This window comes from Carassius auratus, chromosome 23, assembly GCF_003368295.1.
Source record: "Carassius auratus strain Wakin chromosome 23, ASM336829v1, whole genome shotgun sequence".
Classification (NCBI taxonomy): Eukaryota; Metazoa; Chordata; class Actinopteri; order Cypriniformes; family Cyprinidae; genus Carassius; species Carassius auratus.
Window position 1 is genome coordinate 14,863,217 of NC_039265.1, and position 16,317 is coordinate 14,879,533.

Genomic DNA, 16,317 nt, shown 5'->3' on the forward strand with positions numbered 1-16,317 from the left:
GCCATTTTATAATTTGTGTGCAAACATTTAAGCGTGGATGTCAATTTCACACCAATTTGAAATTTGTTTCAGGGATAGTTAACCCAAAAATGAAAGTTCTGTCATTGCTGTATTTATAATGTAATGTATTATTACATTTATATGGGTTTGGAACGACATGACGGTGAGTAATCAATGACAGAATTGTATTTTTTGGGTGAACTATCCTTTTAAGTCAAAGCAGGTACCAATTATTTTATCATTTAATAAATTGTCAAGTTTTTCAGCTAAAAAGTAGTTTGGGTCCTATGGATGTATCATTTTAGGATTCGTTTTATTTTAGTCCGGACTCTGGAGCCTTGCTTTGGATTTTAGGATTCTGCCTTCATGATTTGTGTATTCATGTTGCAGAACGCCGTTGAGTGGTTTTGTATCCTAGCAGGCCATTGTATTGAGAACTTTCGGATGGCCCATTGTCCTGCATTATTCACACGGGAATGGGGTCTGCTCGGCAAAGACGTCAAACCCTGGCAGCAAATTTCAGATGATGCTTCAAAAAGAAAGCTGTTTTTAAGTCTCTTTCAGAAGTAGCTGCAAATCCATCTAGTGCGAAAGCCAATCTATTTCGAAGTCTGCTGAGGTGTAGATCAGTAGTTATCTTGTACTACCACCGATAGACCTTGAATTGTGAAGCAGCTGTGTGCTCTGTGATAACTCGCAGCTCGCTCGCACTCGAGGTGGGAACGGAGGCGTCTGTGGTGTTAATTGACAAAGGTTGCGGTAGATCGCTCTATGGGTGTGATCACTGTCATGAAAAGGTTTCTGGGCCACGTTGACCGGAAATAGCCACCCCTTGTTAAACCATTTAAACATCTTGCAAGCATAAAGGACTCAGGAAGAAGTATGTGGTGAAGATCTTTCACATGAAGTGAGGAACAATTTGGAAATTGAAATTTCTTACTGTGTGGTGTGGATTTCATTTTGGCTTGAATGTGGTTTTGTTTCCTAGTTGCCATATTCAGTGTTCAGGCAGTTCTCTCTTTACAGATCTTGAGGGATTCAAGCAGATGGATGAACAAGCCTGGCTGAAACCATAACCTTTGGCCTCACCTCATCAATCAAAACACACATTCAAACTCTGCTTTTGTTTCGGAGGTCTGACAGTTTAATGCAGATCTCCAAGAATTTAGCTCCCCAATTTAAGATGCCCATTTACCAGTGACCCCCCCCCCCCCCCAAACACACACCCTGTGTCAAATAATGGTTTAAAATTAGGCTGAACAAATTGTGTTGCTTAATTGCTTTATGCTCGACTGCAATAGAAACAATTTCTTATGGGTTACTGAGCCAACGGCCAATTAATTGCTTCCGTTTGGCCATTACTGAAGACTGTTGTTAGCCCTGTAGAGTAATGTGTGTGTGAAGAATTTCCTTTGGAGTGCCACCACCCAACAAGTCATATTCTCAAATCTGCAACAATATGTGTATTACATTTTAGCCATTGCAAAGGAAGATTGATGGGCTTGTGTTCAATGATATGGATGTGAACATTCAGTCAGTCATGATAATGTCTTTGAAATATCTACATTTGAAGAGTTTTTGGTAAACACTTTAGAAAAGGGACCCGTTCTCACAATTAACTAGTTGCTTATTAGCATGCCAATAAATAACATATTGGCTGTTTGTTAGTACTTATAAAGCACATATTCTACATCCCTAATCCAACCTAATATATAACAAATATCATAGTCAAAATTCAAAAAGTCAAGTTAACAACTACCTATTACAACTACAACTACTAAATATTAATAAGCAGCAAATGAGGAGTTTGAGGCACAGTTTGCAGTATAATGATTTAATAACAAGAACTGAACCTTTAAAATAAAGTGTTACATACAGAGTTTTCTTGACAAATATTGATAAATGCAATTAATTGGTTTTAATTAGTTGGCCAGTTTTATGTAATTTGATTTAAGCTTTAATCAAATAATAAAAAAAGTCAAACTTGTTTACATTTTTCAATAATGACACCTGGAGTTTCCCCCCAAAAAATCAATCTTCAAATATGTTGAAATATGTCTCAATAACAACGTGAATCTTTTTCCAAAAAAGTATGAAATTAAAGTGATCTACTGTGTGTGTGTGTGTGTGTAAGTCAGCGGTGTGTTCTTACAGCTGTCTTACTGTAAACTTTTGGCTTGAGCATATGTGACACACCACAGTACTTTGTAAAGTCATACAAGTCTTTGACCTTGTAAGTAAATGAAACAGGAGCATCTCATTATGGGATTAGGTGTCAGTGGCTTTACATGATGGCTAACAGGATTGCATTCCAGGCATAGCACAATAGTGCCTGACCCAGACCCCCCATCTGTGCTTGGCGCATGCTGTCTGACCAAAGCACCTGTAATAATATTTGTCATCGATCGGATAACGTAGTAATAGCTGCACATGGTCTGCATCCTATCCGGTCACTGTGATGCAATCTGACTAGATGGCTGTGCTGGATAAGGCATGTAAAAGACTGACTAGGCGATTCTCTGGTTGCCAACTCCAATATGTAGCTTGGAATGTGTTTGGATATAAAGCCTCTGGCCTGTTCCGGATGCCTCTGCTTTAGTGTGACATACAGGGTTTATTAATCTCTTTAGACATACATGCAAAAACACACACACAGGACCTGGATAGTCTGAGGATCTTTAGTATTCGTCGAAGATCTCCTTATCTTGGGTGCTGCTGGGATGGAGGCAGCTCCAGGCCAGCTGTGTTTCCTCACTCTGCTGCATCATTAGACTCTAATTTGTGCCTGCTAGCATCCAAAAGATTTGATTACGGATAAATGGCTTAATTTGCGGATATTGTCCAAATGACTATAATCTGGAAAATGGATGGTGGCAAACAGTTTTGTGCGTGTCAAATACAAATATTATTGTCTGCAATTGTTAAGACTAGGTGTTCTTGCTCTAATGATCATGTTCTGTAGATTGGTGAAGGTATAGGGTGTAATTTATGTGCTAGAATTCTGATGTCACCCAATGGAATTTTAAAACAACTGATTCAACTGACAAAAATAACTTTTATTAATATAAATATTTAATATAAACAAATGTTTTTTTTTTATTAGGGCTGGAAATTTAATGCGTTAATTAGATTAATTAATTATGGAGAAAAACAACACTCTTGTCCCAGTCCTGTGTGGATCATCTGCCATTTCACGCAGTCGATTGATGACTAATATGAGGCAAAGCTACATCTTACTGAGTGATGGAGCCTAGAAAATGTCCCTAAAATTCAAGATACAGAGCAAACGCCTGTTTGAGATTGTGTCTCATATTACATCACATAGTTAAGGAATATCACACGAGCTGTAGGCTAAGTGCAATATCACACAAGTGCAAATGTGATACTCATCTTATACAACAGTTCATTAAGAAGTTAATATTGTGTTATTTTAGACAATGTTGTCTGTTCTGCTCAATTTTGCCAACCAGAAGATAAAGACAAATCAGAACTGTTCATCTCTGAGCAACCCACAGCATCATTTCATTTCTTAATCCATGTTTTGAATTAATTTAGTGAACCATTTGGCGTGTTGAACCACTGGTTATGGTCATGTTGGCTTTGAAGTGGTGCTGCACAGACCAATCGGTGTATGACATCAGCTGACATCAACATCAGATGTCACACACCGATCGGTCTGATGATGATGACCTGCTTCAAGTTGAACAAGCCTAATGATTCAATGAACCATTCATAAAGAACTAGTGTTGGACGATGATGGCCTTAAATCAAAACCTCGATTAATAGAACATTTTACCTCGATTACGATTAATGAACGATTATTTTGTTGCGTTTCTTTTTTTTTGCCCTCATAGTTCACTGACAAGGTTTGTACTGTAAATATGATTGACTATCAGCAGTTATTTTATCTATGTTAGTAACATTTCTCACTAGGGTTGGGTATTGTTTGAATGTTATCGATTCCGATTCTTATCGATTCCTAGTTTCGATTCCAATAAGATAAAAAATCCAATATAAAAAAAATTAAGTCAAACATTTAGATGTCAAACATTTTTAAAAAGCATTCTGTTGCAGCTGAATAACATGAGCAAAAATAAGCAGCCTACAAAACACTGCAAGAGGAATTTTGCCTGTGATAAAACAAAAAAAAATACTACAGCAAAAACAACTAGATTAATATAAATTTCAAATATTAAAATGTTAAAGACAAGTAATAAGATAGGTTAGTAATAAGAAAGGAACAAACAAATCAATTAGCAATATCATAAATAAATACAACTAAACTAAATTTCAGGGGACAGAAACTGTAATTAAAAGTTTAAAAACACTGCATAGTTTTCTTTTTATAAATAAAATAGAGATTAATCAAGTAAAGTTATTTGATATATTCAGTCAAGATCAGTGAATGATTTTCTTTTGTTCGATTAACATTAATGACAGACGTTTATTAGACTGTTGTCTCTTTAAGCAAAAATACTGTACATGTGTGTTTTCTTTCTCATTCGTTTACGTTCATGTAAGACAAACGGCTGCGTTTATGATGATATACTGATGTAGTTTTCTGTATCGTAGTTTCGACTCGGAGCAACCTTTTCTACAGTTAAAATACACAGAACAGTCCGAGAACGGACACAAACAGGGAACCCGCAGCACGACCGCCGACTGCTGCTCTCTATGCACGCGCTTGTGCTTCATTTGCGCTACACACAAACATGCTATAAGTTTTGAGATTCTAAGCTACTTTAGTGCTAAATCACAGGACAGCGCTGACAAATAGTTTTTGCGTTCCTCTGTGTACGCGATCTTCATAGCTACTGTTTATATGAGTGTTCGTACCACAATGGAGCTGCGCAAACATGGTAGCTCGATATAAGAATACACATCCGTTCATCTAATCGCTTGAATGTCCAAACCATAAAACAAATACAACTGACAAAGTTTAGTGAAGACGCAAGGCTCACCGCTCACGCGACATCAGTATGTAGTATGCTTTTAAGGGGGAAGTGATTAAAAAAACGAAATAACCGACATGGGAAAATTACGTCGGTTAGAGGTTATAAATTTCGGTTTTGATTATTTTTCGATTAATCATCCAGCCCTATAAAGAACCCTTCACTTCACTTCTGAATGAATCAGCCATTGGAACGAATCAAATAAATGAATAAATGACTCGATGACTTAATCATTAAGACATTTACCACCACCTACTGGCAGTTTTAGTTTATTACATAGAGTATAATTTCTTTAAAGAAATAATTTTCATAGTAATTATAATAAAATTAAGAAAATAAATTATTAAAGTTATAGTTCACCCAACCAAAAATGACAATTCTGTCATCATTTACTCACATGGTCCAAAAGAGTATTTCCAAAATATTTCTTGCTGAACATACTCTTTTAATGCCTGTTTTTTGCTTTACACAACAATGACTTTAAATTATCCTTTGGGAGTAATTTCTCGATTAATTAATCACCACATTGTGTAATTAATTATATGAAAAATTGTAATCGCTTACCAGCCCTATTTTTTATATTATATTATTCATTATATTATTATATTATTAATGTTAAATATAATAGTAAGAATCATATGTTCTTTCAACACCATTTATTACTATTATTATTATTTAAATAATAACAATAATAATTATAATATTAATAAGCAGGGTGTGTAATAATAATATTAACATTAACATCCAAAAAGGAACTTTAACCACTCTGACAAATATAACTATTCTATTCTGTTCTATTATTTTATATAATTTTATATTATATTTATGAATGTTAAACATGTTGAGAGTATAATATTCTTTTGACCCCATTTACTTGTAAATACTTATATTATTATTTACTTTAACAATAAAAAATTAGCTTTCATTACTTCGAAAAATATAATAATACTATTCTATTCTATTCTTACTTTTCTGTTCCAGTCTGCTTCGGCTTTCAAAAAAAATTCAGATAAATGCTGTAGACTGCAAATAAACATTTTACTACCCTTTTAGCGTGCGGTTGATGAATCATTCTGAATGAAAATGGATTGAACGGTGATCTCAGAGTACATATTTACTCCACACTGTGCCCAAGTGTTTATTGCTCTAATGCACCAGTTACATAACATTGTTTCCATATAGCAACCTGTAGCCTTTATCCAATTTTCTCGACACTACCCTATTTGACTGCTGACATTATGAAATCGTATGTTTGGTGTGTTGTCATCATATTAGCCCATTTATCAAACAGTTCTATCCGTTACTTTTGTCGCAACAGTTGAATTGTGTTGCTGATGTGCAAGGATCTAAAGTGCTTCTATGCAAAATGCATGTAAAAACAGCCAACTGGCTGCCTGCCGTCCCAAACGCTCGCCTTGTGCCAGAGCTGCAGGGCGCTCAGAAATGATATCACCCACATCAGAGCTCCTTCAGTAATCATATTCATTCTCAGCCAGTCTGGTAAGCAGCCCTTCCTCTTTGAATCCCCACTTGTTTAGTTTATAATGATGCACACCAGACATCAGTGTGGGCTTTTCAAACATAAACTGTTTTTAATGGTTCATTAAGGGCTTCAATGAAGTTTAAAGAAGAAAATAATTGCCGTTTGATTGGTAAATGTGTTTTTAGTAAGAGAAGGAGTGATGTGTGTGCCATATGTTATATCAGTGTGTGTGTGGGAGAGAGAGCAGTGTTTAGCAGGTGTTTTGCTGATGTGTTTAGTGGTTTTCTCTTGCTGGGATCAATGCCATGGCTGAACGCACTCCAAGAGGTCTCAAGGACCCTTATTGAGATGTACCAAAACACTTCAGAAAAAAGACTCATAGGTCGTCCCTATAATTTACACTTTGTTTTCTGTTTGTAAACAGGTTTTTGTGTATCTCTTTGTATGTTAATATGTGATGATAACCGTGTTATCAGTCTATTTGTTCTACAGCAGAAGGTTTTGAGAGTACAAACAGTTCTTTGTCACTGTAAAGCCAGATTAACCTCAAGTGTTTGACCACTCTGATACAAAGATCCCTTGTTGCTGCTTTGATTTACTTTCTATTACTTAGTGAGGCTAAAGGCATTTTCAAATACAGGAATGCACATACTGGTTAAAATAAATAAATGTATAGCCTGAATGCACTGTTAGTCCCTTTGGATAAAAGTGTCTGTTAAACGCATAAATGTAAATGTAAATATAATAAATTCCAAACATTTAAGAGTGTGCTTTGTAGTTGGCAGATGACAGGTTTTGGCTTCTGCATTTCAGAATGACCAAAATATATTTTTTACTCTTTTTGTTTATGGCCTTTGAGTGCAAATAATAATAAAAAAATGCTTATTTTGGTATATTAAATTAATATTTTGGTGTTTCTTTTCCAAAATGACTTTAATGTTCAAATGGAGGTTGATGAGATGTTTACAATTTTTGGAGAGAAGTCAATACAATAAAACCGTAATATTGTGAAATGTTATTGCAAATTAAAATAACTGTTTTCCATTGTAATATATTTTAAAATGCAACATATTTATTTGTTTATTCCTGAATTTTCAGCATCATTACTCCAGTCAGTGTGACATGATCCTTCAGAAATTATTTTTATAAGCTGATTTGGTGCTTAAGAAACATTTCTTATTATTATCAATGCTGAAAACAGTTATGCTGCTTAGAATCTTTGTCTGGAAATTCTTTGATATACAGAAAGTTCTAAAGAACATGATTTTGAATGTTAAATTCTGAATATTTGAATGGTTAAAAGGTTTTGTCCCATCTTGGTGTCAAGTTTTGCATAGGCAAAAACCACACTCAATCTAGTTAGTTAAATGAATGTACAGTAGGCCTACTTGGTATGTGTGTGTGTGTAAGGCAAAAGAATGTGTTATGTTCTAGTCTTGTTCTCTTTATTAGTAGCATTATGTTCCAGTTTGCCCTTTAAGCATGTGACTTACCTCAGCTCTTAAGGTTTTATAAACCCAGGATTTTAAAGCAGATTATGCTCAGGGTAGTCTGGTCTGACAGTCTGTCCACATACAGCCACCAGCAGCAGCAGTACACTTAGGGTCACGTGAACCTACTTTAAGACGATTTATGAGCCAGATCAAAAATTTCACCAACAATACCAAGTCCTAGACTCCGTCCCAGCTCTGTTTGTACTGGGTACAGCGTTAGAATCATGCATCATGTGTTTGTAGCATTGGTAGACATGTACAATCGTCAGTTCTTGAATCTCAAATGTATTACAGCTGAAAATTAACAGGGTGAAGAAAGACGAAAATGAAGCGACAGTTCTGTCAAGCATACATTTTTCCAGAAGGTGTGAAATCGGATTCTGGCGTGTAATATGAACGGAGGTGAGCATTATGGCGTTATTGCTGTGGAGGTTATATCCTTCAATTAGTGTCACTGATCAGGCTTCTGCCTGCGGGGCGAGTCGTAAGACACCGGTGCACAGAAGCCAATAAATCATCCTTCTTCGCTCCAGCTGCTGCACACCACGCACATATTTCCAGACAGCAATTTTCTGAGCAGTATAAGGGATGGGAACTGTTAGCACAGAGGATGTTGAAGAATTTATGTGCACATAGATTTAGTGTCTGGCTTGAGTGATGAGCTGACATAAGAGATTTTTCAGTCAATGTATATTTTCATATAACTACAAACATTTACATTTATTCATTTAGCAGGTGTTTTTTATTCAAAGTGACTTTATGAATGATGTAAAACACATTTTTCATTATGTAGCTACCAATATTAGCAGTACCAAAGTACAGAATTCAAGTAAATGTATACATTTATCACATAATAAAAATATAATATATAATATATATATATATTAAAAATATTATATATATATATATATATATATATATATATATATATATATATATATTTTTTTATTATGTGATAAATGTATATAAAAATATATTCTTTATATTTAATATATTTATGTTTTTACCTTTTTTATCTTTTTGTTGTTATATATTTTATGTCATTAATTTTAATGTATACCTAAAAATGTAGTTACAAAATAGAAAATTACAAAACTGTCATCTTAAGCATGCAGTAAAATTACATTACAATATATGACAAAAACAAAGAGATGTATTAATATAAAAAAATATATATAAAATATAAATAATTATTTATTTAAGATTATTCTATATACATACTTAATGATTTTCATTTACTACTATTTTTATTATGTAATACATTTAATTTGTGTATTTTACTCAAATTCTATACTTTCGTACAGTAAGTAGATCTAATCTCGGACATGAAAAACAAGCAATATTTTGCATCATAGCATATACTAAATAGTGTACTTGGAGGCTGTAGTGTTCAATTAGTGTGCAATACCATAAATGTTTTATAAGTGCTCGCTGAAGAGCTATGTCTTTTTAGCTATGTTTTGAAAGGTTGATTCGGTCAGACTGACAGCTTGGTGATTGACCCTGCAGTTGACGACATCTGTCTGCTGAGCTCATTTAGTTTCCCCGCGGCCGCCTCGCTATCAGGTCTGCACACAATGAGATCAGCACTGCAGGAGTATGCTTTTCGCTCAGCAATTGCTGATGTACTCACATTTCGGGTACAGGCACTGATCAGCCGTTGAAGAGAGCAATCTGCCCTTCACGTCAACCTCTGCCGCTGCTGCAGTGTTTCTGCAGTCTGAAGCTAAAGCACAGTGCATCTGTCCTCTCGGTTTCAGAGCTCAAAGCCTTCAGTCAACACTAATGAGCTGCTGAGCTTCGGCGTGCTCTCAGCTCCAACAGGGGCGGCAAATGCCACTGCGCACTAGTCAGTGTGTGATTTTTGCGCTCTGGCTTTAAGCTGGCGTACAGTTGTGCTGACACATAGTGCATCCTCACAGAAAACCCAAATAATTGGTTGTTGTTGTCTGGGCTTGGTTTTATTCAGCAAAAAATAAACTACTTTTTCCTGTTTTTTCTCCCCAACAGTAAATAAGCACAAGCCATGGATTGAGACCACGTATCATGGTATCGTAACGGAAAATGACGACAAAGTTCTCCTGGACCCTCCGCTGATAGCCTTGGATAAAGATGCCCCGTTGCGCTATGCAGGTAAGATCCTCCATCTTCTGGTCTCAGATCAAGCTGCCAGCCATTTTGCTTTCTCATGCTTTCCAAACCATAAAGAGAGATTTTGCCTAAAAATTAAAGTTCTGTCATAATTTCTTCCATAAAAAGGGGATTTCTTGCCACCTAGGGGTGTTTTTCTGTGTAATATAAGTGAATTAACTAAAATCACCATAAAAGTCATTAATATTGTTTAAGTGTTTTATTCCACTTTTCAAACTAGCTTTGTGAGAAAATGTCCATCATTATTTATTTAAAATTTTAATAACAAAAAACGGTAACAAAAAACATTTCCATTATATAAAATAAGCATTAACTGAAATTAAATACAAAATAAAAACGTTTATTTCAGCAGTGCAACGTTTATGTTAAAATACTAAAACAACTAAAACTAAAAAGAAGCTTAACAAAAATAATATTGAATAATATATAAATTTAAAAAATGCATAACATAATCCCTAAAATTAAAATGTAAACAATTATTAAAATAAAGTCTTGTTTAAAATATTAACACAATCTTTAATTGTATATCAATGATACTAATCACTAATAATAATCAATCAAAATACCAGGGAATTAGTAGATTTTTGACATCATTGATCATACGATCATAATCTTTAAAAATTCACCTTTTACACATCAGAAGCTTTACAAGTTTGGAACAACATGAGGGTGACAAATCTTGACAGAAATTTCATTTTTCTCATTAGAAGTTTGTTGCATTGATGACTGGAGTATATGCACCTGATTTGTTTCCAGTTATTAAAGCTGTCAAATGAAGGGCGTATTATAATAAAATACTGTTATTCATGTTTTCAGTGAAAAGTCAGCAGAATATTTCTAAATGTCACCTTTATCTTTTTGAAAATCAGTTGGTTTTTATTTAGTCAGGTAGGAGTCATAATAAAAGTCCTTTGTGAACTTGTTTTGAATGGATTTTCTTTTGCCCTGGACTCTTGGTTCTTTAGTTTGATAATGTATTGATGCTTCGACAAAGCTTTCCTACTCGCATCTTGTCAATTAAACCTTAAAATAGATCTATAACAAACCATAATTACATTTTGAATAAAAGACCTGATATCATCAGCCTGCAGCTGAACTTGAAGTCCGCTCTTGTTGGTAATTAGGTTTGTAGATATTCTTAGAGTCTCTAATGCTCTAGGTTAATGGAGCTGTTTGTTTCTCCATGTACTGCTTTATGCTTCTTGAGTTTATTTTTGCTTGCGTCCCTAGACATTAAGCAATTAATGTAGTGCAAAACTGAATATGTAAAACACTGAGTTCCACCGATTCCTACAAAGTCCAGGTGAGGGCTATGATGGATGTTGGTGGTGTGCTTCTCCCTTATCTTTTCTCCACATTTTGGAGATAATAAGTTAGCAGATCCAACTGAAGTATTTTTAAGCATGTTGCATTAATAAGCTCATATTGAATCAGTACAGTAGAAGATAGGCAGTCTATAAACCCGTCACTTTTTTAAATCGCCTCTCTCGTTGGCCAAGCAGCTGGTCGCCAGACTTCTAGAGCTCTTCTGATATCAAGTTCAATGAAATTTCTTCTTACTCGGCTTGTTTCCTGTGAGAGGGAATGTGCAGCCCTAGCATTGGCTCTAGCCATTTTTTAATCACTTTGAGATTTACTTTGACCTGGTTTCAAATCTCTTCTTGCAGTGGTCCATTGTCAGTGCACTCGCTCCTTTCTCACGGTTTTAGTAGCAGTCCTCGTTATTCTCCCGGTGCACCCTGAATAAGGGACACTGCTATCAAAGTAGAGGCAAACATTTGGGAGAAAGATTGGTCCACGTGCACTAATGTGGAGTTATTTGTATAAATATCAAAGCATTTAGATCATTTTTCACTGATAATCTTATCATAAATGTATAACTCTGAAAGTTCATAAGCAATCATTTCAGTAAGCTTCACTCTAAAAAACGCTGGGTTGTTTTTTCAACCCAACTGCTGGGTTGAGGCCGTTGGATAGGACTTTGGGATGTTTTAACCCAAGTTTGGGTTGAAAATAACTTTCTTTTTTAACCCAGCGGTCTGGGTTGAGGACGCGGACGTGAAGGAGAGCACGCATGTCACGTCAAAATCGTACGTCTCCAGTGCGAGCAGCCGCCATTTTCTCAGCGTGATAGAAGCGAGAAGCGAGTGAAAGACTATGGTAAGTAACGTTAAATATTCTAAATGTAAAGTTATCTTTTATTGTTTACCCGGTTGTATGAAAGGCGGAAACAAAGGAGCTTAACGTTATATATATATAAAAACGGACGCGGTTTTCGCCTCGGACACGGAGGTCTTAACTGCCTCATGTAACGTTACTGAACGGAGGATGTACTTTTAATATAACGTCTGTAAATGTATTTTGTCATATTTACATAATATTTTACATTATCTGTTCTCTTTGAGGCGTTAACAGACGGTTATGGTCACGGTTACGCTCATGTGAATTTGTCTTTTTTTTTCGCGGTTAAACTGAATGTATGTTTGTCTCCTAAAGGAAACGGCATTGTGTAGTAAAGACTAGCATAATTATTTTGAGGCTGTTGAAGTGGTAACTGTTAAAAGTATGTTTTACATGTAATATTTCAGACTTGTCAAGCTTGTGTCTTCATTGTCCTCGCGCTGAGAGTTAAAGACACAGAAGCTGTTTGTGTGAGGAGTCACAGACCTGTGTGAGGATGAGGAGGAGGTGTTCTTCTGAAGAGAGGGACAGACGGGTTAAGGAGAGTAAACTTCAGAATAACTTCAGAATAAGTTATCTTTATTTTTACTAAGACTAAAATAGTGTGTTTTTTTTAGATGTTGAAATCCAGAGACAAGATAACTTCATTCTTTTGAGACTGATGTAAGTTAAATTATTATTACTTTTTTTTTTTAGAAAATTAATGTTTATGTTGTGTCCTGCCTGTTAACTTCACATTTTGATGCAAAAACAGTGTGATTTTATATATATATGTATGTATGTATGCATGTATGTATGTATATGTTAATATTTTATTGAAACCATTGATATCCCTCTTTGCAGAACTCAAACTAACTGGAGTTAAGGACACACAAGTCTGCTTGTGTGAGGAGGAGGTTTTCTCAGCTTCTTCTGAAGAGAGGGAAAGATCGTTTAAGGCAAGTAAACTTCATAATTTCATGTTATCAGTTGTTGTTGTGTTAAACTAAGAGTAAAATAATGTTTGTTTTTTGTTTTTGTAGATGTTAAAAGCAAGAGACATGGGAGAGCATCATTCCTTTGAGATTTTATGTAAGTTATTTTTAGAAAATAAATTTTTCTGTTGTCTCCTGCCGGTTTACTTCACATTTTGATGCAACAACAGTGTGATTACGTGCTCATTTCATTAAGAGCATTGATGTCTGTGTTTTTCATTGCAGAACTCAAACCAACTTTGGAGTTGTCTGATTTGGAGAGTCATTATTCTTGGTCTTCGCTCTTAGAGGTAAAGTTCACACAAAAAATCATTTACTTGCCCTCAAGTCATTCCACACCTATAAGACTTTTGTCTGTCTTTACAACATAAATTAATATATTTTTAGTTTTCTCATAATATTTGTTAATCCATTTATTGTTTAGATAATCAGTATTTTCAAGCTTCATAAATATAGAGTTATTGTAGAAGTAAATTCTGATATTAATATATGAATACATCTTAAATTATATGATAGCAAACATGTATGTTCGAAATAAAATACTGGTCTCCCAGACCAGCAATGGAGGACACAAAAAGAGAATATTAAATATATTCATACGTTTTCCAAAAAATGAGCAGAGTTTGTATGAGTCTGGAAAAACATGAGGAGAGTAAATTATAAACATTTTAATTATTTGGTGAACTAACGGTTTGAAGAGCAGCCCTCAATGTACGTGAATATTGTGAGGTATGTGAATGTCATGTCTGTTTTAATGTTTCAGTAAAGAAGCTTTCTGAAAGCAATATTTATTCAAACAATATCGCATGTCCTCACACTAGTGCTGCCATTATAGCATTCTGGAGCGCTGTGGTGGACTGAGACATTAAACAACCACACAAAGTGTTGAAACTTTAAAACCGATTATTTACCTATCCTTACGGATGTGAATACACCTCTACCTGAAAATGGATAGAGTTTAATTAAATGTTTAATTTTTTCAAATGTGTTTCTCTTAGGCCACTGATGAAGAGCAGGCGGTGACTGGATGAATGCTGGTCAGAGAGGAGAATCTTCTTTCCCCTAAACTGCAGTGGTTTTAAAGGAGGACGCTGCCCTGGATGATGTAGAAGATGTCAGATGCTGTGCTGATGGGGCTTCTTCATGATTACATCAGTTATGCTAAAGAGATCATGAAAATTGACCGTGATGCATGATCTGTATTCATGGACTATGAAACAAACTGTAAGTGTATAATTTGTTAAAAAAAAAAAAAGTTAAATGCTTTTGCTGTGTTGTTTAGTAGAAAAGTTTACACTCTGTCATTCATACACCTGCTCACATTCTTTCACACACACACACACGCGTCTGTTAAATGTTATAATATCAAAGTTAATGTGATTTATTTGTGTACTGTCATGCCAGAATAGTTGGAAAAAAACCTAATTAATTGTAAATTTATTGTATGTGTTTTCGTATATTTTTATACAATATATACAATTGAACAAAGTCCAATTTGATCTTAAGTTATATTCATCAAATGTTCAATGCTTTGTTTATGAACTCTGTAGCTGTTAATGCCATCCTTTTCTGCATTTCTTCTAATATGTTACTTTTTGACTTTTCTCTTGTTTTTAATAAATATTTTCCTTTTGGTAATTATTATTTGTGTGTAAAAGTGATATTTAAAATGAACAATATTTGTAGGTTTAATGCCTAGCTCAATTTGGGTTAATTTTAACGTAGAAATGCATTGTTTCCCCACATGACTGCACTCTGCGAGTTTATTTTCTGCCAGCAGGAGGCGCTAAGAGCGGGAGAGGTAGGTTTCTCCGGTAACGGCTGCAGAGCGGTACTGAGCTCACAAACGCTGCCTTATCAAGCACATGCGAAATGATATCGAACATTTTCTAAATACAGTAGTTTTCCTTCTGAAATACAGTGATAAAAAAAAAACACCCGCTCTGTTTTTTTAAACCCTGCAATATAGTCATTTTAAACCATAAAAAAAGGCAACCCAGCAGGCTGGGTTAAATATGATAACCCAACTGGTTGGGTTAAAACAACCCAGCGCTGGGTTCGTCCCTTTTTGACCCAGCGCTGGGTTGTCAAAATAACCCAAATTGGGTTGTTTTCAACCCAGCAGTTTTTAGAGTGTTTGTTTTGTGTGAGCCAGCAGTGTGAGTGCAGACTGATTATATTAACAAGCTTTCTTAAATTCACTTTGAAATATCACATGGCTGTGTGGGTGATTGTCACATTCTTAGCGTCTCTGCCAGTGCCGGGCCGCTCAGGACATGGTGCCATGCTGACTAACTCACTTTACTCTGATCAGTGAGAGAACTGCTGTGCCATTTAGATTCATTTAAACCAGACCATGCCGGTTTAATATAGTAAATATATGATTGTTATGATGTAGTATTTTTATGATATTATGTATTAAAATGTAATTCCCCCCCAAAACAATACAATAAAAAAGTTAATTTCTGACAAGTACTGAAATATATAAACGTTATACCGAATAGGAATTTATTTTAATTATTTATTATTTATTTATATATTGCTTTTATTTTGTATTTATTTATTTTTTTATATAAGATAGATAGATAGATAGATAGATAGATAGATAGATAGATAGATAGATAGATAGATGGATAGTATCTATCACTTTGTATTGAATAGATCAAAATCCATCACTATCAAAAAATACAATACATTGTACTGAATATGAATTTTTCATTCATTTAATTGTATTATTTATATATTTTATATTGTATTAATTGTATGGTTATTATATATCTAATATATAAACATTTTATGTAAAATATAATGTGTTAGGCCTACAATAAAATATTGTGAAATGTATTAAATGTTAGGTTTCTGATTGAATTCAAAGCAAGGGACTTTTGCTCCCAGCATTGTAAATCTCTGTAGAGTTTTAGTAGAACATGTAGATTTATTTGGTGTATATGACAGGTTGCTTCAGAGGATGCAGTGTCCCATTAGGGGCAGACATGCAGCATCATGATTGATGTTCAGCTGGCCTTTTATAAACAAGCTCCAAGCATCGATTTCCACTGCAGAAATGTCAGTGGACTATTCAG

The 16,317-nt window shown here is 34.7% G+C and overlaps 1 protein-coding gene across 4 annotated transcripts in view; it reads left to right on the forward strand.

The window, feature by feature from the left end:
• The window catches only part of clstn1 (calsyntenin 1), a 39,758-nt gene that overhangs the window by 4,549 nt on the left and 18,892 nt on the right, over window positions 1–16,317 (forward strand). For all 4 annotated transcript variants that reach the window (XM_026200014.1, XM_026200016.1, XM_026200015.1 and 1 more), the window contains exon 2: window positions 9,939–10,061. In XM_026200014.1, coding sequence (XP_026055799.1) covers window positions 9,939–10,061 — 123 coding nt within the window. The remainder of the gene's footprint in view (window positions 1–9,938; window positions 10,062–16,317) is intronic.